Source organism: Panulirus ornatus, chromosome 20 (assembly GCF_036320965.1).
Source record: "Panulirus ornatus isolate Po-2019 chromosome 20, ASM3632096v1, whole genome shotgun sequence".
Lineage (NCBI taxonomy): Eukaryota > Metazoa > Arthropoda > Malacostraca > Decapoda > Palinuridae > Panulirus > Panulirus ornatus.
The window spans coordinates 9295741-9321686 of record NC_092243.1 but is presented as its reverse complement, the minus strand read 5'-3'; the positions used below and the strand labels follow the sequence as shown (position 1 = coordinate 9321686).

The 25946-nt window shown below is 47.0% G+C and overlaps 1 protein-coding gene across 2 annotated transcripts in view; it reads left to right on the top strand.

The window, feature by feature from the left end:
- The first annotated feature begins 2642 nt into the window (after window positions 1-2642).
- Window positions 2643-25946, top strand: part of LOC139755908 (uncharacterized) — a 274125-nt gene continuing 250821 nt past the window's right edge. The window contains exon 1 of one of the 2 annotated variants that reach the window (XM_071674639.1): window positions 2643-4561. In XM_071674639.1, coding sequence (XP_071530740.1) covers window positions 4258-4561 — 304 coding nt within the window. In that variant the 5' untranslated portion in view covers window positions 2643-4257. The remainder of the gene's footprint in view (window positions 4562-25946) is intronic. The other variant, XM_071674638.1, reaches the window with a different exon arrangement.

Below are 25946 nucleotides of genomic sequence, written 5' to 3'. Positions count from 1 at the left end.
GGAAAAAAAATTAATCTAAGAAAAAAAAAAAGAAGAATAATCCATATGTAATTCATCTCCAGAGCTACATTATGCAGGAACGACAAAAAGCTAATACGGCCAACCCCACGCACCTCCAGCCTTTGTAAGAAGGTAATCCTCCCCCACAGCCCAGAACCCTGATCTCGCATGTCAATATCTAATTTGTAACTCACACAATGCATCTGTTACCCAGGTACGTTCCCAGACGCCTCGCCAGAGATAATGGCCGTGGTTCATAAGACGCCAGCGTGTGTAGGGAATACACACACGTGTCAAGCCGGGTGATGTATACTACACCTAATATCTTTGACGAGGATGATTCACGTTCGTCATAGTCCTCCTACGCATACACAGAGGTCGTCATACTACGTAGACGGCGTATTCGTACGTTTGAAGATGGTCGTGTTGGATGAATGGTTGATAACCAGTTTTCTATCTTAAGGTTCACAGATATTCTCATTGTGGTGGCACTTCCCTACGAGCCTGTTTGATATGTGTGAAGGCAGTCAAGCCACAGAAGGGATTTCTAGCGCACAAGCACAGTCACTAGTCACACAGTCAGTGCATGCGTCCTCTCGCTTGACAACAATCAGCCCCTCTGTGTAGGTCGGCTCTGTGACTTATCTCCACTGGACACAGACTTGCTTGTCTCAACAGACTCACATCCTCCCCCCTTCTCCTCCTTCCTCCTCCTCCTCCCCTGGTGTGGAGAGGGACTTTCTCTGTACATATATACAGCTAAGTTCTGTACTCGTTCGTAATCTAACATTTCCATTTCTTTTTTTTTTACGAAAAGTTTACATGGCTTTTTTTTTTACGGTTTGTATCTATTTATTTTCATGTCTGCAGTCACACGAATGCCTCTCTTTGTTATTGGTTAAAAACCTTGAAAGCAACGGTGCGACCCTTGAGCACGACGGTGCGACCCTTGAGCACGACGGTGCGACCCTTGAGCACGACGGTGCGACCCTTGAGCACGACGGCACGACCCTTAAGTACGATGGCCTGGCCTTCCACCTGACCCTAAATGATCAGTTCAATACGTATTTAAGAACTGAACCGTCGAGCCAGAGGATCATACCGCCGGGTTCAACAAGACCCACCGTATCTCTACATAATGGCAAGGTAGAGTGAACTTCAGCTCTACTTGTGAGTGTGAGGACGTTGGTTCGATTCCCAAGCGAACCCAAGGGTCTGTCTGGATTAAGGTCATTATAAGTACGATGATCGGATTAGGCGAATGGACGATCCCAAATCAATGGCATGGGTTGTGAACGGGTCATGTATACAGGCCGTGCGAACATGGAACTATACACTATGCTCATTGTATTTCCTGGGATGTGAGCGTTCAGTAGGCCTCCTCAACGCCATTTACTCACTCCTTCTCCTCCTTATTCACTGCGTCACCACTCGGTCAGCATTCCCTCTTCACTCCAATTACTCCGGTTTCGTTTATTTGCGCGTCTTCTTACACCCCACCAAGCTTGATTTCGCCGAGTGCCTGCATGTAATCGCTTCCCTCAACTTCTTCATCTGCTTCAAGTCACTCAATTCCTTCCACTCGTCCAAATTCCTCCCTCCTCCGTTCACTCGCTTCCACTCGTTCACCTCCAAGTGAGTAGCTGTGTCAGATTTCTCCACTCCGTTGCTTCCAGTGCATTCAATTCCCTCTCATTTCTCATGTGCCTTTGTTCTTCACTCAGCTTCCTGTGATCGCTCCTCCTCCTCCTCCTCCTCCTCCTGCACCCCCCTGAGCCGCCTGCCTGTACGGGACAGTCTCACTCAGGCACTACGTAGGAGACTCCCCTGGTCCTCCCAGTAGCCAAAAGACGATCAGGGGCTTCGTACCTTGCCTCTCAGGGCGCCCCGGGAAATCGTCCCCTGCCGATCCTCATATCGTCGCACCCCGTTGGACCCCATCCATTACCCTGTCGGACCTTATCCCCTTACTCTGTCGGATTCCATCTCTTTACCCTGTGGGATCCAGCCCCTTCCATCCCTAACACTGTCGAACACCAGAGTTTTTACCCTGTCGGACCCCATCCCTTTACCATGTCGGACCCCATCCCCTTACCCTGTCGGACCCCATCCCCTTACCCTGTCGGATCCCATCACCTTACCCTGTAGGACCCCATCACCTTACCCTGTCGGACCGCATCACCTTACCCTGTCGGACCCATCCCTCACCCTAGTGGGCACAACCCCCTCTCTCCCTGAGCTCCGTCCCTCCGTGTCATCGCCACACCCATCGTTCTCCCTTGTCACACGACTCCCACCCCATCACGCGCCCCTCCCCTTCACCGCCTCCGTCTGACTCCGCTCACTCCTCTTACTTCCTCCCATATTTCCCACTGCCTCCAAAAACCGCCCTCCAAACCTACGGGCCGATATTCGCTACACTCCAAAACCCAAACTGCAACTCCCTCTCTTCTCTCCGGCACTTCAGCTATACCCACCCTAATGCCGTCTCTCTCTCTCTCTCTCTCTCTCTCTCTCTCTCTCTCTCTCTCTCTCTCTCTCTCTCTCTCTCTCTCTCGCCGTTCCCCAACAGCAACGTCTCTTTCTCTTACTCTCTCTCTCTCTCTCTCTCTCTCGCTCGCTCCCTCTCCCCCGTCAACCGGTGCCACACCCCTGGCCCGCCCGCTGCCCACCACGCCCCCTGGACGCAGGTGTGAGGAGGAGTACGACAGGTTGAGTCGGGTGGGGCCGCCTCTGGACCAGCCAGTCACCGTTCAGACGTGGAGGGGAGAGGGCGTTCGCTGGCCGCAGAGGGATATCCCAGCAAACCCAAGTTGACCAGTGGCTCGTGTCCCCTGGGGACCGATGGTGTGGCTGGAGCGAATACCTGGAGTCGATACTTCGCAGCGCCACGTGTGTTACCTCGGCAGTCACTAAGGGTTCGGGGTTCGAGCTTATGACACCATCTCCCTGGCCCTCCTTCCACCAAAAGTGATATATAAAAAAAAAAAAAAAAGTTTGTGTGTCGTTTCTTCTAACCACTGAAAAATATCGACGGTAGAAAAAAAACAAAAAAAAACAACAACACTGATATCTTTCATGAAATTTGTCAAGTTTCCGATGAGAGTATAATTGCTAATTATACTAATTCAAGTGTGAATGTCATTTACATTCGACTAATAGCTCAAGACTCGGGTTCCCTCCTCAACCCCTTCCACGTCTTACCCTAATCACATTCCACCCATGATAATTTTACCTTCAGCATCTCATTAAAGAGTTAGAATGCCTTCTCATACGTCTTGAAGCACCCTGCTGCAGAGAAACACACACAGGACCGAGATCCAGTCCCTGGTGCTCCTGAAAACAGAAACAAAAAAAAAAAAAGCAAACACAGGAACAAAAAACAAAAGAGTTCTTCACTGTATATACATATGGAGAGAGAGAGAGAGAGAGAGAGAGAGAGAGAGAGAGAATGAGGACAACTCTCAAACTTTCTCAAGCTGAAATTTTTTTTTCGTTGTGAAGGGGTAGAGGGTGGGAGGCGAGGCGGGTGGCCCAAAAGTGTTACGGGAACTTGTATAGGGTGTACGTTCTGAGGATTTAAAGAGGCGAGCGAGAGTGATGTACCTTTGCTGACCTAGTGACGCAACCGCTCACACATGTCTTAAAGATTACTTGATGAAAAGGAGGTCAAGTCGTGAAGAGCGTTGAGTGATATACACACCCACCCCAGGAGGAGGACGAGGAGGAGAAGGAGGAGGAGGTTGAGGTTGATGCAACGACGACCTACCGTTCCTCCCGTCTGACTCAGAAGAAAGAGTCGGGTCTGTTGAGTGCAAAACAGCTTCGGAAACATGGCATCATAAGTGTGTTCAGTGTAAAGTGTTTCGGAGTCGGATTCTTCACCTCACTTCACGAACACGTCCGCAACCACAGCAACTATTTCTTCTTTTTCCTCTTTCCTTTTTTTTTTTTCATAACTTATGGGCAACAGTTCGCCGGTAAGTGACGGATCCCCGTGGGATCATATACGACAAGGACCCATAAGGCTTTGAGGTACTCCACCTCTGATGGGGATCCAGTGGAGGAGGAGGAGGAGGGTCTGATCGTCTTGTGACCCCAACACGGGAGGACGCTCAAAGAGGTGGTGATCATGCTCCCTTCCAAGTCCGGCAAACGACTGTGCGTTGTGAACGTTACCAGTCACGTCTACCCGTTTAAGGAGTGAACAGAGAATCTCGAACGAAAACAAAAAACAAGAAAGAAAAGACAATAAAGATGGCATTTGTGACGTCTAGGGTGCGCAGCAGCAGCGGGAGTAGTGGCAACAGAAGCAGGAGGAGCAGCAGTGGCAACAGCAGCAGCAGCAGCAGCAGCAGGAGGAGTACCAGCGGCAGCAAAAAGAGGAGCAACATGAGGTTGTCTGTGCTGGTGGTTGGGGTGTTGGGGGTCCTCACCGGGTTAGGGTTAGGGAGCGAGTTACCCGACCGTGAGTGCTGTGACTCGGCCCCTCCCCCGCCACCACACTACCACACCGTCACCTCCACCACCACCACATCCACGCCACAACCCCCTACTTACGGTAAGACACACATGGGATCACTGAATCCACCACTTGGCCTCCTCCACAAATCAAAACCATCTCTCACAATTTGGGACACGAGGTCGCGTTTTCTTTGTAATCATCATCATATAACCACAGGAACCCCCTTCTTCAGGGGGGCGGGCAGTCCTGCTCTCCAAGGCCGCGCTGCAATCTGTAGCAGGGAAAGGATGGACTCCTTTGGAATGCGAAGTCCTTGACGAAACAGCTTTGCCGAAGGTGACTCTTCTCTCTCTCTCTCTTCTCTCTCTCTCTCTCTCTCTCTCTCTCTCTCTCTCTCTCTCTCTCTCTCTCTCTCTCTCTCTCTCCCCCACTCTCGGCGTAGCCTCAAGCTGAAGGGGTCCACAAAAAACGCCCCTTTATCATTACGCATAGATGGATACGCCACAAAGGTACGCGGTAAAAGAAATTATTCTAATTATCACAATCAATACAGATGGCCAGCCCGACGTCCTTCATTGACTGATTGATGGAGGGTGTCACGATGCACTCACAGTGCACTCACCTTGAGTGAGTTTTTTGAGTTAATGAGGAAGAGCGGCAGAACATAACTCGTCCTTTACGCACTTATAGCAACTCAGAGCCACACACACACACACACACACACACACACACACACACACACACACGCATACGTGCGCGTGCGCACTCTGGGCTTGGTCGATAAAAGGGTACATGGCGTAAGCTGGGGGTATATATATATCAATGTATGTATATGAGGCTAAGACACGGTATATATATATTCAGCTGGGGTATATATTAATATATATATACATAAATATATGAGGCTAAGACATGGTATATATATATTCAGCATAAAGATACGGGGTAATGCGAGTGTAAAACTTTCTCCTAATAAGGCACAAATAAGTATTTAATAGTGCTCCCTCCCCTTACGGTACAAACAGGTAATTACAAATGGGTAATTACACCCACACCCACACCCACACACACCCACACCCACACACACCACACACACACACACACACACACACATACACACACACACACGCACACACGCACACACAAACATATATATATACACACACACTCACATACACACAGCAATCCCAGAGTGCAAAACTCTCTCTCTCTCTCGTGCTGTACAAATTGGTAATTGCATACATATGCAAGCAAACACAATTCTCCACACTCATACAGAGAAGAGCACAAACAAACAAATATAACAGCACACACACGTGCAAAAGTACAGACACAGTCCCGCAAAGCAAACTTGTAAAACCTAAACACACACACACACACACACACACACACACACACACACACACACACACACACACACAGAAATTTACTAAGCGAGAAACAGTACGGATTTAGGGAAAGGAATTCATATGTAAAAAAAAACCCTCTGTTAATATTTCTACGAGAGAGTGAACTCTGTCTTAGACGGAAGGTAAACCTGGGTGAACTGTTTGTATTTGGACTGTCCAAAAAAAGCATTTGCCGCTCTCCAGCATGGGAGGCTGACCGGGAAGCTGGATCACCAGGCAGGAATATGTGGGTTAAACTCCCTCGACAGACAGAGGAGGATCATCTCAATGGGAGGGAACGAAGGACGACGCATGTCGGAGGAGCCTTCACCAAGATGGGTTGAGGTGACCACTGGAGTACCACAAGGGGTATGTTCTGGGACCGTCACTCTTCTTGATCTATATGTAAATGACTTCCCTGGACGTCTGGATTCCTGCCTGAGCGTGTTAGCAGGTGATGCTAAAGGCGCGAGGCAAGTGTAGAGCGAAGAGGACTGCGGCAGCTTACAAAGGCGACATAAACATATTCGAAAGTCAGTCTGATACTACTGTAAGGCAATGAGAATGGGACAACGTGAAAGAAGCCCTTAACACGATCATCAAGGACGAAAGGAAGCTTCAGGACTCTATATAAGAGAAGGACTCTCTAAGTCGACATCGCCCCTGTCCAGATGCCAGAGTCCTGCATTCAGAGAATAGCTAAGGAAGACAGGCTGTCTGCGGGCAAATATCGAAACAGACTTTCCAGGACATGGATGAGGAAACACTATGCAAGTTCTCCATATCGCCTCTCAAGTTCGGTGACCGCACCTACAGAGGCAGGAAGAGCTGATCAAGAAGTGGCTCAGAAGAAGGCAACGTAGAGCGTGCCAGATTGAAGAGGACTGAATTACAGGGAAAGGATAGACGCTTTGAATTACAGGGGAAAGGATAGACACTTTGAATTACAGGGGAAAGGATAGACGCTTTGAATTACAGGGGAAAGGATAGACGCTTTGAATTACAGGGGAAAGGATAGACGCTTTGAATTACATGGGAAAGGATAGACGCTTTGAATTACAGGGGAAAGGATAGACACTTTGAATTACAGGGGAAAGGATAGACGCTTTGAATTACAGGGGAAAGGATAGACACTTTGAATTACAGGGGAAAGGATAGACGCTTTGAATTACAGGGGAAAGGATAGACGCTTTGAATTTGCCCCACTTAACAAGAGTGAAGAGTCAAGGGTGACCTTTAAGCTCTTAAAACAGATCGATAATGTAGACACCGAGAAGTTCTTTGAGAGATGGAGGGATAAAGGAAGCAGAGGACATAACATGAAATTAAGCAAGAAACTCGTTTGAAAAAAGAAAAAGATAGAAAGAAGTACTTTGATGGTATAGAAGTGGTGAATGAATAGAAAAGAGTGACTGAGGACATGGTTAATGTAGAGAGGATACATAGGTCAAACGGTGTAGGATGGCTGAGATGGCCTCGTACAGAACAAACAAGTAATTACATGCAGTTACATAAACAAACACAAACAAAGATCCAGATATCTGCATACCTAAACACAAAAATGCTCAAACGTAAATGCATTCACACATACACACACACACACACACACACACACACACACACACACATACACACACAGACACACACACACACACACACACACACACACACACACACAACAGCAAATATGCCCTTAGAAACGCATACATAACACGTACTGCTTGGCAACAGTGAAATGTGAGATGACACCTCTATACAACTCTACATATATGACCATCCTAACAAAAGGCTTTTGTTTAAGCTCACTCTTACGTTGGTCTTTTGTTCCGCTCAACACCTCTCTCTCTCTCTCTCTCTCTCTCTCTCTCTCTCTCTCTCTCTCTCTCTCTCTCTCTCTCTCTCTCTCTCTCTCTCTCTCTTTGTCTTTCCCTCATAAAACGTTACGTAAACACGCTATCACCATAAGTGTAAAACTTTATTTGAGGCGGTTGATAATGATATGGACCTAAAGGATACATCTGTCGTGGGGTGCGGTTGAGGGGGGGGCGCCAAGTCGTGGATCTCCACAGCCATCAAACGCACTTCTCGGTAATGCTTGTAAACACAGGGAATGCCTTCAGTCTCCCTGAATGCTAATTGCTCGGCAGAATACACATCCATGCAATTGTTACGTTGGAGTCAAGCCTGAAAATGCGTTAAGATTCCCGTGTGTGTGTGTGTGTGTGTGTGTGTGTGTGTGTGTGTGTGTGTGTGTGTGTGTTACGTCCTTCCCCGATCAATCTCCCTCCCCCCTTCCAAAAGGGGAGGATGAACAGCTGGATTGACTGTGACTCGACATCACTGCCAAGGACTCGAGCCCAACCTCGTGAGGTCAGTGGGTCACAAGGTTTCACACACACACACACACACACACACACACACACACACACACACACACACACACACACACACACACACATTTAAGGATCGCAGGCATACTAGTGTCAGTACTGCGAAAACAAAGGTGACTGAACAGATAATATCTTACCTGTTCTGTCTAGGGAGGTACATATACAGCAGGAAGGGAAAGAAAGGTACATATGAAGGGAAAGATAGGTACATATACAGCAGGAAGGGAAAGAAAGGTACATATGAAGGGAAAGATAGGTACATATACAGCAGGAAGGGAAAGACAGGTTCATATATATAGCAGGAAGGGAAAGACAAGTACATACGAAAGGAAAGATAGGTACATATAAAGCAGGAAGGGAAAGATAGGTACATATACAGCAGGAAGGGAAAGACAGGTTCATATATATATAGCATGAAGGGAAAGATAGGACAAAGGAGAAGGAAGTTTGTCATTCCGAGACAGCCTGAAGTCTCAGGAGAGAGCAGAAGTTAGCCGAAGACGACGTTACGTAATGGGATGATGGGAAGGGTAACTGCAGGAAGGAAGTGCACGGTGGTACTGATGTTCATGTAATCGTCCACAGAGTCTTAAATGGAACATATATCTAGTGATGATCAAGATGGGGGCCATGAAGGAGTAAAACATGCACTTCTCAAAGATGGTAAAGCGATGATGATGGAAATTCTTTTATGTTAAAGTGAGAGACTCGAGGGGACTTTGGATCCTCAAGGTAATAGAAAGTCATGGAGACACAAATTCTTAAGAGTGCATTCAGGGAAAATCTGCCTGACTCGGATAAGAGGTGTCTGATCCACTGTCATAACTAGACCTTATACTACTAACATGGGAATGGACTAAGTTGGTCACATAATGCCCAAGTTTGATCTATGTGGTAAGTGAGGAGGTAAAAAAGAACAGAGACAAGACAAGATTTGAAGAGGGGATAATGCCCAAGTTTGATCTATGTGGTAAGTGAGGAGGTAAAAAAGAGCAGAGACAAGACAAGATTTGAAGAGTTGGGAGATACAATCGTGGGAACTAAACACGACTCAGCAGTATTTCATAATGCCATAATCTGAGACATGGAGTCCAGTTGCAAAGAACTAAGGTTCTGTGGTGAGAGGAGGCTCTGTGGAATCTACACAATGAAGGTGTAAGAACGTGGGTACATCCAGTCTCATGTACTAGAAGGAAGGTCAAGAAAGAGGAAGAAATCAATCGATATAAGATGTCAAAAAATGAGCCTACAGGAGGTTCGAGGTGCAGTATGACGAAGATATAAGCGACATAACATCCAGGCAGCACTTGAGAAGAACGAGTATGATAAGGAAAGAGGAAAAAAGACACGCTGAAAGCAATACTATGGACAATCCAGGAGAAAATACAAAGAAAAGAAAGAGTAAACTGCCAGTTAAGGAAGGATCAGCAAATTAGCCGAAGGGATTCAGATGGAAAGAGTTGTAGAGGATGACGTAAGGATACGCGAGAGACTGAATGATAAGTTCAATAGTGTTGTCACAGTGGAAGACACTACAGCCCCAACACCAGTGATATGGAATACGGAGGTTTTAGTAAAGCACTGAGACACGGAGGTCTTAGAAAAGCATTGAGACACGGAGGTCTTAGTAAAGCATGGAGACACGGAGGTCTTAGTAAAGCATGGAGACACGGAGGTCTTAGTAAAGCATGGAGACACGGAGGTCTTAGAAGAGCATGGAGACATGGAGGTCTTAGAAAAGCATGGAGACACGGAGGTCTTAGTAAATCATTGAGACACGGAGGTCTTAGTAAAGCATGGAGACACGGGGGTCTTAGTAAAGCATTGAGACACGGAGGTCTTAGTAAAGCATGGAGACACGGAGGTCTTAGTAAAGCATGGAGACACGAAGGTCTTAGAAAAGCATTGAGATGTCGAGAAAAGACATCAACAGAGCACTAAAGGGTCTTGATCCCCTACAAAGAGAGGTGGTTTTGATGCCATATGTGCTGAAGATGGTAAACATGACGAACCAATTGAAATCCTGTTCAAGAAGTCGGTAGAGAAAAGGCAAAGTGCCAAGGGCGTGGGAAGGAGCAGTATCTATAAGAAAGGAGACGGAGATTAAGCGTTGAAGTTGAACGGTTGCGCAGACAAGTGTGGTTTGAGAGGAACTGGGAAAACACATTGAGAAATGGAAGACTTCTTGCACGGGTGAAAGTATCTATGTGAGAGACAACATGAGTTCAGAGGAAGGAGGTATATATGTAATGAATCTCTTAGATTCCTATCAGAGAACTTGCTCTATTTTAGGCAAAATAAAAGAAAGGATGGGTGAGTTCTTTGTATCGAAACTGCCAGAGAGTATTTGATACAGCTCTGCGTGGGAGGCTGATTAAGAACCTGGATCACTGAGATCGAATAAGGGAAAGATTCTTTCGATGGACAGATCATAGAGAGGACCAAAAAGAACGCATACCAGAGAAGCCTTTCTGAAGTGGATGGAGGTCACTGCTGGAGTACCGCAAGGTTGTATCTTGGGACCATTACTCTTTGCGATCCAAGTGAATGACTTATCAGAAGGTATGGGCTCCTGCCTGGATGGGCTTGCAGATGAGGCAAAAGTGATAAGGGATGTGAGATGCGAGGGGGATTGTATCATAAACTCGAGGGGACCTCAACAGGCTCCAGAGTTGGTTTTTGATACATAGTTGATGAAGTTCAACTCGAGTAAATGTAATGTGGATGGGTCTTGGCGAAGGAAGGTTTGAATGTGAATATCACTGAGCAGAAAATTAGCTCCGGGGATATGTGTGTGTGAGAGAAAGGCTAGGGAGTGCACACGGTTCCTAACCTGTTGCCAGAATCACATATTAGAAGAATAATGAAGGAGACAAACTGTCTGCTGGCAAATCTTAGAATCGCAGTCAAATTCATGGCTGAAAAAATATTCAGCAAAGTGTTCACATCCTACATAAGGTCAGAGTTGGAATATACTACTCATCTCTCATAACCTTACTTAAACACACTAAGAGCTGATGATGAAGGACGAGAATAGGACAACAAAGATAGAACCAGAACTGAGGAAGCTGAGTCACAGGGAAAGGCTAAAAGCGTTAAGTTAGCCCCCTTACGGAAGACAAGAGAGTGAAGGGTGACCTGATCACAGCCTATGAGTTTTTAATTCAGCTAAATAATGTAAATATTTAGTATACAGTTCTTCAAAGGTTAGAGGAATAAAGCAGCAGGAGGCTACAGAATGAAATCTATGAAGAAACTTGTTTGAAATACGGCCATGAAGTTATCATACAGTAGAAGAGCAGTGGATGAGTGGAATAAAGTATAAGAGGGTGTGGAGACTCCAAGCAACACACAGAGGTATTGAAAGTAGAGATGGTTTAAGAGATGGTGGCCCCCATGAGTGTAGAATTCCCTCCCTGTACGGCACGGCTCGCACACACACACACACACACACACACACACACACACACACACACAATCCTCAGGTATAACACGAGCAACAACAGTAGGCCATAACAGTCTCTCTGACGAGACGAGTCTGAACAGCGAAGTGTCTCTCAGCGTCCTATCACTGCAGGTCTGAACTGCCTCTCACGGGGCAAAGAGATCCTCCGCCTCCTTCAGCATCCTACGTCATTTCCAGGACTGGAAGAGGGACCTGGGGGGCACTTGAACCGACCCCCCCTTCTGGAACTCTTTTACTCCCTCGCTTCTTTTGTCTGGCTCATTCAACACCTTTGTTTCACGATGAGTCGTGAGTCGCCTGTTGTTGTACGATGCTCGCCTACGAGCGCCGGCCTGGAACTGCTCTCTTGTCCTCGTGTGCCTCTTGCCTTCGTCAGATCTGCTTCAGGAGGAGGAGGGGGTGTCTATGATCCCCCCCCCCCCCCCCCGCCGCGCGACGGGAGTGGGGGGATAGAGCCAGATCGCTGTAGCCCACAGAGGGGTTGTGACTTTTGGGGCGCGCGACGGGGAGCGCCCCATACGCATAGAGGTACTAAGGCCCTTGAGCACGACGGTATACGCCCCTTAAAACACGAAGGGTAAGACCCCCACTTTGGCACACGACAGAAGGGTGTTCCACGAAGGCGTAGCCCATGAGCATCACTGAGGCTCTTCCAAACTCGACGGTATGACCCATGGGTATGGATGAATGACCTCTGGCCTCGCCCTCAAGTTTTAGGTGAAGGGTCGTGCCATCATTCCCAAGGGTCGTACAGTAGTGTTCTAGAGTCGTAACGTAGTGTCTGGGTCGTACCGTAGTGTTCTAGAGTCGTAACGTAGTGTCTGGGTCGTACCGTAGTGTTCTAGAGTCGTAACGTAGTGTCTGGGTCGTACCGTAGTGTTCTAGAGTCGTAACGTAGTGTCTGGGTCGTACCGTAGTGTTCTAGAGTCGTAACGTAGTGTCTGGGTCGTACCGTAGTGTTCTAGAGTCGTAACGTAGTGTCTGGGTCGTACCGTAATGTTTTAGGGTCGTACCTTAGTGTTCCAGGATCGGATCGCAGTCTTCTAGGGTCGTAACGTGGTCTTCTAGGGTCGTAACCTAGTGATCTAGGGTCGTAACCTAGTGATCTAGGTTCGTAATGAAGTCTTCCATGATCGAACCGTAGTGTTCTAGGGTCGTATCCCGGGGTTGACCTGAGCCACTACACAAGATGACCACCCCCCCCCCCCCCCAGCTGTTATCAATACAGCCACGGGCGAACGATTGAGAGTCTAGTGAACCTCAAATGGTCCCTGTTCTTTCTGAAGGTGAGAAGAGACACACCGATGAATAAGCGTTTTAAAAAAAAAATGAAGAGAGGGGAAAAAAAATATAAGTGTCTGCCGTTAATTCTCGTAAGTAATGACGCACCTTCATCTCCCAGGAGGAGGGAATTATGTGTTAAGAACAGAGACCAAAAGTTTAGCTGCGGAAGGAAGGATGCAAACATCGCATGGGACAATCCCTAAGTTCTCTCGGAATATCGAACACTTGCGCGGGATACCAAGGGGTCAAGAAAACAATCGGAGGGTACCCACTACTTATTCCTCCTAATGTAGAAACAAGAGAACATCAGTGGTACACCACCAGTCGTACCCATCATAGTCTTTTGGTAGTACGACCCGCATCGTCATACTAAAGGGTCGTACCGTCCATGTCAAAGGGTTACGTCTCATTTAAGGTAATTGAATCCTATGTTATTTGTTTTCTCTAAGAAAAAACACGGAGATTTTAGGTTTTCCTGGAAATTATTATACCTCATCCCTTTGTGTCTAGGACCAGGACACTTACACTCATGACCTCCCTTGTGTCTTGGACCAGGACACTTACAGTCATGACCTCCCCTTGTGTCTTGGACCAGGACACTTACAGTCATGACCTCCCCTTGTGTCTAGGACCAGGACACTTACAGTCATGACCTCCCCTTGTGTCTAGGACCAGGACACTTACAGTCATGACCTCCCCTTGTGTCTAGGACCAGGACACTTACAGTCATGACCTCCCTTGTGTCTTGGACCAGGACACTTACAGTCATGACCTCCCCTTGTGTCTAGGACCAGGACACTTACAGTCATGACCTCCCCTTGTGTCTTGGACCAGGACACTTACAGTCATGACCTCCCCTTGTGTCTAGGACCAGGACACTTACAGTCATGACCTCCCCTTGTGTCTAGGACCAGGACACTTACAGTCATGACCTCCCCTTGTGTCTAGGACCAGGACACTTACAGTCATGACCTCCCCTTGTGTCTAGGACCAGGACACTTACAGTCATGACCTCCCCTTGTGTCTTGGACCAGGACACTTACAGTCATGACCTCCCCTTGTGTCTTGGACCAGGACACTTACAGTCATGACCTCCCCTTGTGTCTAGGACCAGGACACTTACAGTCATGACCTCCCCTTGTGTCTTGGACCAGGACACTTACAGTCATGACCTCCCCTTGTGTCTAGGACCAGGACACTTACAGTCATGACCTCCCCTTGTGTCTAGGACCAGGACACTTACAGTCGTGGGTCCTTGCCTCGGGGAGGCAGATATGTGCGTCTGCAGTTGCAAAATTTGCCAGCATTCTTCACCATTTACAGCCTGGGCAGCGAACATCAGAACGATGAATACCAAACGACTCAAGAACCTTGGATGACCAATGAGTAGTTATACCGATCAGAGCAAACGTCTACCCGTGATTAATATTAATCTTGGTGATTTTGAGTAAGACTAACCAAATGTCTAGTCGTGATTAATATTAATCTTGGTGATTTTGAGTAAGACTAACCAAATGTCTACTCGTGATTAATATTAATCATGGTGATGATGAGTAAGACTTAACTAAATGTCTACTCGTGATTAATATTAATCTTGGTGATTTTGAGTAAGACTAACCAAATGTCTACCCGTGATTAATATTAATCTTGGTGATTTTGAGTAAGACTAACCAAATGTCTACTCGTGATTAATATTAATCCTGGTGATTTTGAGTAAGACTAACCAAACGTCTACTCGTGATTAATATTAATCCTGGTGATTTTGAGTAAGACTGACCAAATGTCTACTCGTGATTAATATTAATCTTGGTGACTTTGAGTAAGACTAACCAAATGTCTACTCGTGATTAACATTAATCTTTTGTGATTCTGTACAAGAACTTTACTTCAGGGTTAGACAAATGCATCATTTCCCCCCCTGTAGCTTTTTGGTCGTTTACGAGAGCGGCGAACGGACCATCGACTCCAGCATGAAAATGACACACGGACGCAGAGCATTCAATGCATCGGTGGCAAAAGCGACGCCACTTAGAAAAAAGAAAAAAAAATAGAAAAAAAGACAAAGAAAAAAAGCACGTGAAAAAAATTGGATTACACATGTAAATCATTTTTAAAGTGTGAGTAATACAGCTTCCTCATTTTTACCCTCATTCTCAAAGGCGACAAAACATGGGACTTTTACCTTAGGGGGGGGAGGGAGGAGGGGAGGGAGGGGGGGAGAGTTAACACTCACCCTTCCACCCCCCCTCTCTCTCTCTCTCTCTCTCTCTCTCTCTCTCTCTCTCTCTCTCTCTCTCTCTCTCTCTCTCTCTCTCTCTCTCTCTCTCTCTCTCTTCCCACCACCACCACCCTCACCACCAACTCACAATGTAGACACCTCTTCCTCCTCCTCTTCCTCCTCTTCCTCTTCCTCCTTCTCCTCCTTCTCCTCCTCCTCCTCTTCCTCCTCCACCAACCCTCCCTTCCCACTTACTGTGAACCCCCGCCCTAATAAACTAACCCCCCCACACCCCCACAACCCCTTACCAACCCCCTCGCCCACTCGCAAACACTGGGAGAGGAGGAGGTGGAGGAGGGCGAGGAGGAGGAGGAGGAGGAGGAGGAGGAGGAGGAGGAGGAGGAGGAGGAGGAGGAGGAGGAGGAGGAGGAGGAGGAGGAGGGCGAGGAGGAGGAGGAGGAGGTGGAGGAGGGCGAGGAGGAGTAGGAGGAGGAGGAGGAGGGGTGGGGGATGGGTTGGTTGCCCTCCGCCTCACTCACCCCACTCCACCCCTCTCCCTTTTCCCCTCCCGCCGAATCCTAACCCCCTCTCCTCCCTCCCATCCCACCGCTCCCATTGTGGACAATGGGGGGAAAAAAAGCGATGCTGGTCTTCGCTTGTCGATAATTCCTTTATGGTGTGAACGTAAAACACAACATGTTTACCACTCCACACATTCTATGTCCTGGGCTTCGCCTGGCGTTAATGTCATTAAAGGTTTCGGGGCGTTTTTTTTTCTCTCTCTCTCTCTTTCTATCATTTCTATACCACACAGCAGTGAGGTCATCTCCTCATGACGCTGTGGGGAGGGAAGGGGAAGGGGAAGGGGAAGGGGAAGGAGAAGGGGAAGGGGGAGCTTTAGAGTGAACTTTTTGGGGGGTCTGGGAATGGACCCTCGGGATCTGAGAATGGACTGGTCGGGATCTGAGAGTGGACCCTCGGGATCTAAGAATGGACCCTCGGGATCTGAGAATGGACCCTCGGGATCTAAGAATGGACCCTCGGGATCTGAGAATGGACCCTCGGGATCTGAGAATGGACCCTCGGGATCTGAGAATGGACCCTCTGGATCTGAGAATGGACCCTCTGGATCTGAGAATGGACCCTCGGGATCTAAGAATGGACCCTCTGGATCTGAGAATGGACCCTCGGGATCTGAGAATGGACCCTCTGGATCTGAGAATGGACCTTCGGGATCTGAGAATGGACCCTCGAGACCTGAGAATGGACCCTCTGGATCTGAGAATGGACCCTCGGGATCTGAGAATGGACCCTCGGGATCTGAGAATGGACCCTCTGGATCTGAGAATGGACCCTCGAGACCTGAGAATGGACCCTCGAGATCTGAGAATGGACCCTCGGGATCTGAGAGTGGACTCTCGGGATCTGAGAATGGACCCTCGGGATCTAAGAATGGACCCTCGGGACCTGATAATGGACCACAGAGATCCATGAGGACGATCGTCATCAACAGTGTCCACTGCAACATCAACAGTGTCCACTGCAACATCAACAGTGTCCACTGCAACATCAACAGTGACAGCCACTGCAGTGGAGGATGCAACTATGTGGTAGCAGCCAGGAACACCAGGTCAACTGGAATTCCCCCAGCGAACACAATACAATCCTTCCACTGTACCCACTGGCCACCCTGGCATCAGAATCATCAATAGTTAGCAAACCTATATTTATGCTGTACATTACGAGGTGATATATGCTTGACCACTAATAAATAGAAGGAGATATATGACTGGATGTAGCCCAGTTTGGACGAAAAAGATTTCATTCATAAGTATACATTGACTGTGAATGATATATATATATATATATATATATATATATATACATATATATATATATATTTTTTTTTTATACAATTCGCCATTCCCGCGTTAGCAAGGTAGCGTTAAGAACAGAGGAGTGGGCCTCTGAGGGAATATCCTCACCTGGCCCCATTCACTGTTCCTTCTTTCGGAAAATTGAAAAAAAAAACGAGAGGGGAGGATTTCCAGCCCTCCGCTCCCTCCCCTTTTAGTCGCCTTCTACGACATGCAGGGAATACGTGGGAAGTATTCTTTCTCCCCTATCCCTAGGGATAATATATATATATATATATATATATATATATATATATATATATATATATATATATATATATATATATATATATATATACACACACACACGAGTGGGAGTGTGGTGGTAAGGAAACACAGAGTGATACAGGAGCCCTGTAATCTCCAACGTTTCGACCACAGGGCCTTCTCCAGAGATGTATATAAAACCATCATATTCACAGAAATATGGATGATGAAAAGGTCAGCACTGATGGCTTTAATGGGAAAAGTGGCTGACACGGCATTTAGTGAGATTATGTGCACGATAGAGTACCAAGGGTCGACAGGACGACCAGCGCCATCAAGAGAGAAATATATAGATGAGGCAAACTGTTTGCTGCCACAAGTGTGTGAATGAGGATACGTCTGGTGGCGAAATCTATTCACAGCACATATTGGACCCAAACCAGGGCCATGCTTCTTAGCTCTGTGGTCGGCGGGTCTAAAGATGCACACACACACACAGAGATCTAATTGAGAAGGGGTCCAGAGAAGGGGCAGCCAAGATGGTCCCTAAATTAAGAGAGCTGGGCAACAAAGAGAAACCCAGGGCCACAAAGATGTGGTTCGCGAAGGAGGAGTGAGTGTAAGGGGTGACCTGATTACAGCATTCATGGGTCTAATCCAGTTGCACGACGTCAGCGGTGAACGGGTTCTTTCTGAGGACAGTGAACGGCTCTCTCTCTCTCTCCTCTCTCTCTCTCTCTCTCTCTCTCTCTCTCTCTCTCTCTCTCTCTCTCTCTCTCTCTGAGAACGGTGAACAGCTCTCGCTCCTTCTGAGAACAGCTCTCTCTCTCTCTCTCTCTCTCTCTCTCTCTCTCTCTCTCTCTCTCTCTCTCTCTCTCTCTCTCTCTCTCTCTCTCTCTGAAACACGGCACCAAGATAACCAGAGAGGCGCCATGAAGGGGAAAGCTATAGGCAAGAAGCTCTGTAGGGTAGGGACGCGTGGAGAGGTGGTGGGGTGGGTGTGTCCCAGTGTGTGTGAGGATGTGGGAATGGTTGGATCACACGACAGGAGAAGACTGTGACCAATAGAAGGATGGTGATGTTTCAAAGGTCTGCTTGATAGTAAAGTTCAACTGGTGGGGCCCCTAAGAGTGTAGCTACAGCTGTCTCCCATCATACTATTTAAATGGTAACTACACACACACACACACACACACACACACACACACACACACACACACACACACACACACACACACACACGCACACACACACACACACACACACACGCACGAAAAAAATAGGAGAAATGAAACAGCAAGACACTCTCTCCTCTGAGAGGGTAAAGTCTTGGTAATGGGGAACTTCAATTACAGGGAAACAGACTGGAAAATTTAGATTCGCACGAAGACAGAGATTCAAGGGGATTCAAGCCCCTAAAATGTGTATAAAAAAAACGGGAAAAAAAAACTTCCAGTATCTGCCAACGAGCATACGAGAGGTGGTGGTGGTGGAGAAGGAAAGGGTTGGGTGTTGGGATTCGCATCCTCTGTACTAAACCATGTCATGACACATATGGACATGGAAGCGTGGAAATCAACCCACCGTTATATGAGTTACCACCCGGGAAAAAGTGATCCCTGTTGCGCTCGAGGTTTTCGGGGGAGAGGACAGGACCGGAATGGAAACGGGGGACATAACAGAAGACTGATCATCGTGGCATCCACGTAGAACTGAACACGGTTCCTCGGAAGCGTGGTGTTGTAAGGGGGAAAGTGCTATACCCCTGAGGGCTAGCTAGACCAGGGCTATAGAAGTGTCTGTGATATCCACAGGAAAAAGAAAGAGACCTAGGGTACTATCGGATCTAAAGAGGGGAGGAGGAGAAATGTTGTGGGAGAGACATACGTTGTGCATTAACGAATGCCTGAAAGGACATGAGGTCAGGGTATGTACTATGGAGGACATATAGACGACAGTGTAGCCAGATGGGGTTCGACAGCAAGCAATGAACACGGTAAGGATGAGGAGGGACGGGAGGAGGGAGGAGGAGCAGGGCGAACTCTGAAGAATGTGTTGTGGACGTTGTGGACCAGGCAAAGACACATACGAAAAACCTTTCCATACGTTCAGCCAGAGCGACGTCATGGGTTGAGGAGCAGCAGATTAAGCTGAGGGACCCGTGGTGGTGACTCAGTGAGGATGATGAGGATACATGAGAGGAGCTGAGGGTGGAAATCCATCCTAGAAGAAGACATAACCAAGTCCTCAAACCACTGACTCTCATACACGGAAGGGTTCAACGCCCTGATTTTTGTCCTCCCTCATGTTCCGAAGGAGTGTGTGTGTGTGTGTGTGTGTGCGGAGACACCCGCTAGACATGTTGTATTGCGAGGCACAAGAGGAGGAAGGGTTAGTTCCCAGAAAGATGGCGGAGAGAGAGAGAGAGAGAGAGAGAGAGAGAGAGAGAGAGAGAGAGAGAGAGAGAGAGAGAGAGAGAGAGAGAGAGAGAGAGAGAGAGAGAAATGTTGTGCCAATAATATTAGAAAAAGAAAAGGGGTGACCGGGAGAATTGTGCTGGACTTGCCAAGCCACTCTCACTAATAAGTTCAGGCTAGACGTAAACCACAGGCCGAGGCGGCAGGAAGTTAAGCAAGACGCACGCCTTTCAAGGGAACCGAAAAAAAAATAAAAGAAAAAAAAAGTGTGAGGGGTGGATGGCTGGAGACACACTGGATAATGAAACTACACATGCGAGTGGTGGCATACAAATGTATGGGCCTGCTGTCCTGCTGGCCTGCTGGCCTGCTGTCCTGCTGTCCTGCTGGCCTTTTGTCCTGCTGGCTTTCTGGCCTTCTGTCCTGCTGGCCTGCTGGCCTTCTGGCCTTCTGTCCTGCTGGCCTGCTGTCCTGCTGGCCTGCTGGCCTTATGTCCTGCTGTCCTGCTGTCCTGCTTGCTGGTCAAGAATGTATGGGAGGTGACGACCCGTAGGTGCTGAATTGTCACCCCATTTTATCGTAACATCGGGTCATTATCAATAGGTAATTACCCAATAGGTAATTACACACATATATATACATATATATAAACAAAGACCAAAACGTGTATACTCTCTCTCTCACACACGCACACACACACACACAAGTAGACAGGTCATTAAGCAGATTACAGAACGTAAAACCAAACATATGAATATATATCTATATATACATATACACGATATATATATATATATATATATATATATATATATATATATATATATATATATATATATATTTTTTTTTTTTTTTTTTTTTTTTCCCCCACCCTGTGTCTGTCCCGCGTGTCACGCGTGCCTGCGTGGGCCAGCCATGACCCAACTGCTGCTCTGATCCGAAACAGACCAAAAAAGAGAGAGAGAGAGAGAGAGAGAGAGAGAGAGAGAGAGAGAGAGAGAGAGAGAGAGAGAGAGAGAGAGAGAGAGAGAGAGAGAGAGAGGGAGAGAGAGAGAGAGGTGGCACCACGACACACACACACACATCCACACGTTCGTTGGCCGTCACACACACACACACACAGAGTGTACGATACCGGACGACGATTACCGACACGCCAGGTCTGGCCCGGTGATATAAGGCCCGGGGTAAAAATAGTCTTACAAGAACTGCTCATGTAGACTGTTGGCCCTCTTGTCTTGATCTATTGGCTCACGGAGGAGGGGAAGAAGGAGGGAGGGAGGAGGGGAAGAAGGAGGGAGGGAGGGAGGGAGGGAAGGTTGGGGGAGGAGGGAAATAGATAAATTCTAGCACGTTCTTCTTGACACGAGGCACTGGAAGTCATCTATCTAACCTCTAAGGTTATTTTCAGATTGAGTTTTAGGTTTAAGGTGTATCTCTGTATGAGTGATGATTACCCAAAAAATTACGTCAGATTATAATGCCTCTGTATGAGACGATATCATAATCGTCACGATGAAAAAGACATTTAAAAAAAGACATTTAAAAAAGACATTAAAAAGACATAAAAAAAAGATATTTAAAGACATTTAAAAAGACATTTAAAAGACATTTAAAAAGACATTAAAAAAGACATTCAAAGACATTTAAAAAGACATTTAAAAAAAAAGACATTTAAAAAGACATTAAAAAAAGACATTTAAAAAGACATTAATAAAGACATTTAAAAAAAAACACATAAAAAAGATAATTTCTCTTGGCATATTCATGTCTTTTATCTTGAAAGACTGCCAGCTTGTAATTACAATCGATAATAGATACGACGTTAAAAAGAGGATCACAGTGACACCGCTTATCTGATAAGGACTTTTAAAAAAGAGGTCGTTCGTAATATCAGACCCATTCCTTATGGGCCGTATGTTTCATGTGACGCAAGTACAAGTTCTTATTTTGTTTATCCTACCTATTCTTTATGAGCAGTATGTTTCATGTGACGCAAGTACATTTTTTTTTTTCCCCAAACAGACCAGAACTCAGATAGATATCTTTTTTCAAAGCCAGTCCATACCATAGTTGACCACATGGATGTGCCAGGTTAAGGGACACTGGTGTCCAATACGAAAACCAATGCGAAAATCTTTCCATACGGATAGCTCAGAGTTCGTGCGTGCGTGCGTGATTATCTTTCGTGATTACTGTTTGTGTGTTAACGTGGAGTTTTACGTCACTCGTTTTACACCCTTACGACTCTGTATATACGTACCATGTCATTTCTCCTATGTATATATGCACCCACACACACACACACACACACACACACACACACACACACCAACCTAAGCCAGGTATCCATTTATCGACCAGCCCCGAAGAGTGAATGAACCCCATTTTTGGGTGTAGGCTCGACTGCCACACCCAGGATTCGAACCCATACAGGTCCGAGCCCGAACTGGCCCATGCTGACTCATGGTCAGTAACGCTAACCACTACAACACAGAGGTTCGCCCGTGTGTGTGTGTGTGTGTGTGTGAACATCTGGTCGGAGAGTGCGCAAACGCGTGAAGAACATGTACTGGAGTCTGTTCTCAAGAGGAAGTTGTTTGAATGGGTCTCGAGAGCCAGTAGAGAGAACGTGATTCTAGGAGAGAGAGAGAGAGAGAGAGAGAGAGAGAGAGAGAGAGAGAGAGAGAGAGAGAGAGAGAGAGAGAGAGTGAGAGAGAGAGCTACTGCACCGTACTCTCCCCCCTCTGACGCCCAGGCCTCTGAGACAGACCCAACCAACCAACCCCCCACCTCCCGCTACAGCCAGTGAAAGATGACTTCAAGTCTACCGTCTCGATTATGTCTAAGCTTCCCAGGCAAGAGTGGGAGATGTTGTTGATCAATCAATCCCTTCCCCTCTACCGATGGAGGATATCAAATCCATCCATCCATCCGTCTCTTTTGTCACAGGGAAGACAAAAGTTCCTATTGGCACGGACGAAGGCAGAAACGAACACCACTTCTACCAGTACACGTGGGGAACTCGGTGGTCCAAATCACTCATCATAACCAGAGAAGGTGATTGTATCCCAACTAGCAAAAGCGCGGCGGAGGAGGAGGAGGAGGAGGAGGAGGTCGATAACACCACACCATTGGATATTACTGACTGAGGTCTAAGTGCTGGCCAAGACAGCCTTCAGGTCACCAGCACTAAGGGAGGGAGGGGGGAGGGAGGGAAGAGAGGTAGTGGTAAGAGAGGGAGGGAGGGAGGGTCACCAGCACTAAGGGAAGGGGGAAGGGGGAAGAGAGGTAATGGTAGGAGAGGGAGGGAGAGAAAGAGAGAGGGAGGAGGGTCGTCGTCTAGAGCCATCGGCTACTGAAGTAACGTGGGGTAATTTTTTCCCCGGGAAGTGTTCATACGTGAGGAGATCAATACAGATCTGGTCAACTTCTTCTTACAGGTCAGTTGCTTGCTCTCTCACAGCAGAGAGGACACTGAGGAAGTATCAAGTGTGTTACTGAGAGTGATGTCTCTCTCTCTCTCTCTCTCTCTCTCTCTCTCTCTCTCTCTCTCTCTCTCTCTCTCTCTCTCTCTCTCTCTCTCTCTCTCTCTCTCTCTCTCTCTCTCTCTCTCTTGTTCTCTAACACAGCCAGGCTGAGTGAAGGCAGGGGCTCTGTGTTCTCTAACACGACCAGGCTGAGCGAAGACGGGGCTGTGTGTTCTCTAGCACAGCTGGGCTCAGACAGGACAGGGCTGTACGATCACTCACACGGCTAAGCTTAACCTAGTCACGGCTGTGTGTTCTCTAGCACAGCCAGGCTCATATAAGACAAGGTTGTATGATCACTTGCACAGCTAAGCCTAAACTAGATAGGGCTGTTTGTTCTTTAGCATAGCCAAGCTTCGCCTATTGAGGACTCTTTGCTCTCTAACACACCCAAGCTTAACCTAGGCAGTACTATGTCTTCTCTAACACAGCCAGTCTCAACCAAGAAAATACTGCGTGTTCTCTAACACAGGCAAGTCCTCAAACAAAAGAGGACTTGATGTTGTCTAACACAGCCAGGTTTAACCAAGACAGAAGTGTGTGTTCTCTAACACAGCTGGCTTAACCTAGGGAGATGTAACAGCTACTATTACCAGGAGAACATGAAGCCACCAGGCCACAAAGTAAATAATATGAGAGCCATTGAATTCTGGGCGCACCTGGTTCAGACATGAATGGCGTGAAACAGAAAATGGGAGAAAATGGCCAAAGAGTCCTGAAGGAAATCGACAATATGGGGGGGACACTTACACTGAGGGTGTACCAAGGTTACCCGTGACTTTAAAGTCTTTTGCTTGGGTCAGCCGTCGCTCGACCTCATGAACGAGACGGTACGACCCTTTGATATGATGACCTGACCTCTGACCTGGCCCTTAAGGTCATAGGTCATAGGCAAGGCCATCATAGGGGGGAGGGGAGCATGGGTGGTTCAGGTGTGTTGAATGGTCCTATCGTCGTGCTCAGGGTTCGTATCCCGTCGTGCTCAAAGGTACGACCATTGTGCTCAAGGAAAATACGATCATCCACAAAAGTCCTGACATCATGCGCAAGGGTCGTATCGTCCCGGTTGACGGTCGTCCCCTCGTGCTTCAGGGTCGTATACCGTCGAGCCCAAGGGTCGTACACCATCAAGCTCCTCAGGGGTGTTGACGAAATACAGGAATCAAAATCACCACCAACTCGTTTATCTTCCATTAAACGCTTATCCTCAGGACAAGTTGGCCTCAGCAGTTATATAACCACCGGCCCCAAAAATAGTCACTGTTGCCTTTAGTAGCGAGAGATTAAAAACATTGGAATCATTTATGCTATGAATAATATTCAAAGCTAAATTACCACAGAGATGTCAGCGTTTAAAATCTACTCTTTCTCTCTCTTTCTTTTTCTTTTTTTGTCACAGTACCAGCAGCTCACGTGATGACGTGATGGTAGATGTATTTCTTGCACTATATAACTAAACTTTCAATAATGTGTAATGACGGATATGTACAACAGAAAGCGACAGGAGGTCAAGATGAAGGAGAGGCTGGGAAAAAAAAAGAGAGAAAACTTCAGGGAGAATAAGAAAGTGCTTGTAAGGAGGTGGATAGTGTTAGAACATGAGAACAAATGGGAATGACAATGAGGGAGGATACGGGGAATTGGCAACAGGTAAAGAATAGGTACAGAGGAGACGGAGGGAGTATTTTGAAGGACTACTGAATGTATTATAAGATGAGAGTGGCAGATGTGGGAAGTGTTTGGGACGTGGAAGTATTCGGAGGGAGAGACTCATGGCGAATGATTTGGTGAAAAGAGAGGAGGTGGTGAAAGCACTGCGTAAGATGAAGTCTGGCAAAACAGCTGGAGTGGATAGGATCGCTGTTCAATTTCTGAAGGAAGGTGGTAATAGTGTTCTTAACTGCTTAGTTTGGATTTTCAGTGTATCTATGGCTCAAGGTGAGGTGGTTAAAGACAAGGGTGAACAAAGTGAAGGTTGAAATTACAGAGGTGTAAGTTTGTTGAGCGCACTTCTAAAGTTGTTTCGAAGAATGATGACGGAAAGGTTGGCGGTATTCACAGACTATCACCAACTTCTGGAGTTCTTTTTGGGATTCTTTCACCAGAGCTGTGTTAGCTGCAAGAAAACAACTTGATTCATCTTTCATTTCTCTCGATCTAAGACCCCCCAAATCTACCTCCCTCACTAACCCTGATCAAACAATCTTAGTAACGTCACACATCCTTGACGCATACCCACCTTCACCGGGAACTACTTATCCTCCTTCCTCACTTTTCCCTCTTCAAACATGTCGGTAAGAACTCCTTAGTGCACTAACTAACTTTCCACTTAAACCCCCACATATCCACGGTACCTTCCATTAGAACTTTCTGTTGCTGTATCACACTCTTTCTCCAGATGCATGATTGCCATATAGAGTTCGCTCTGTATCTTCAAGCACTGCATTACTGTACACAGTTTTCCAAAGCAAACACCTGCTCGACAAATCCCTTACCTCCTCATAACCTACAATATCCCTTCCCAGTCTAATATTCTGTGCATGCGACTATCATCACAATCACCAGTTTCTTATACAACTTACCGGGCATATAAAAGAAAATGATCCCTCTGCAATTCGAGCGTTCACTCTTGTTCTTCTTGCAATTATGCAAGGGCACTAAAAGT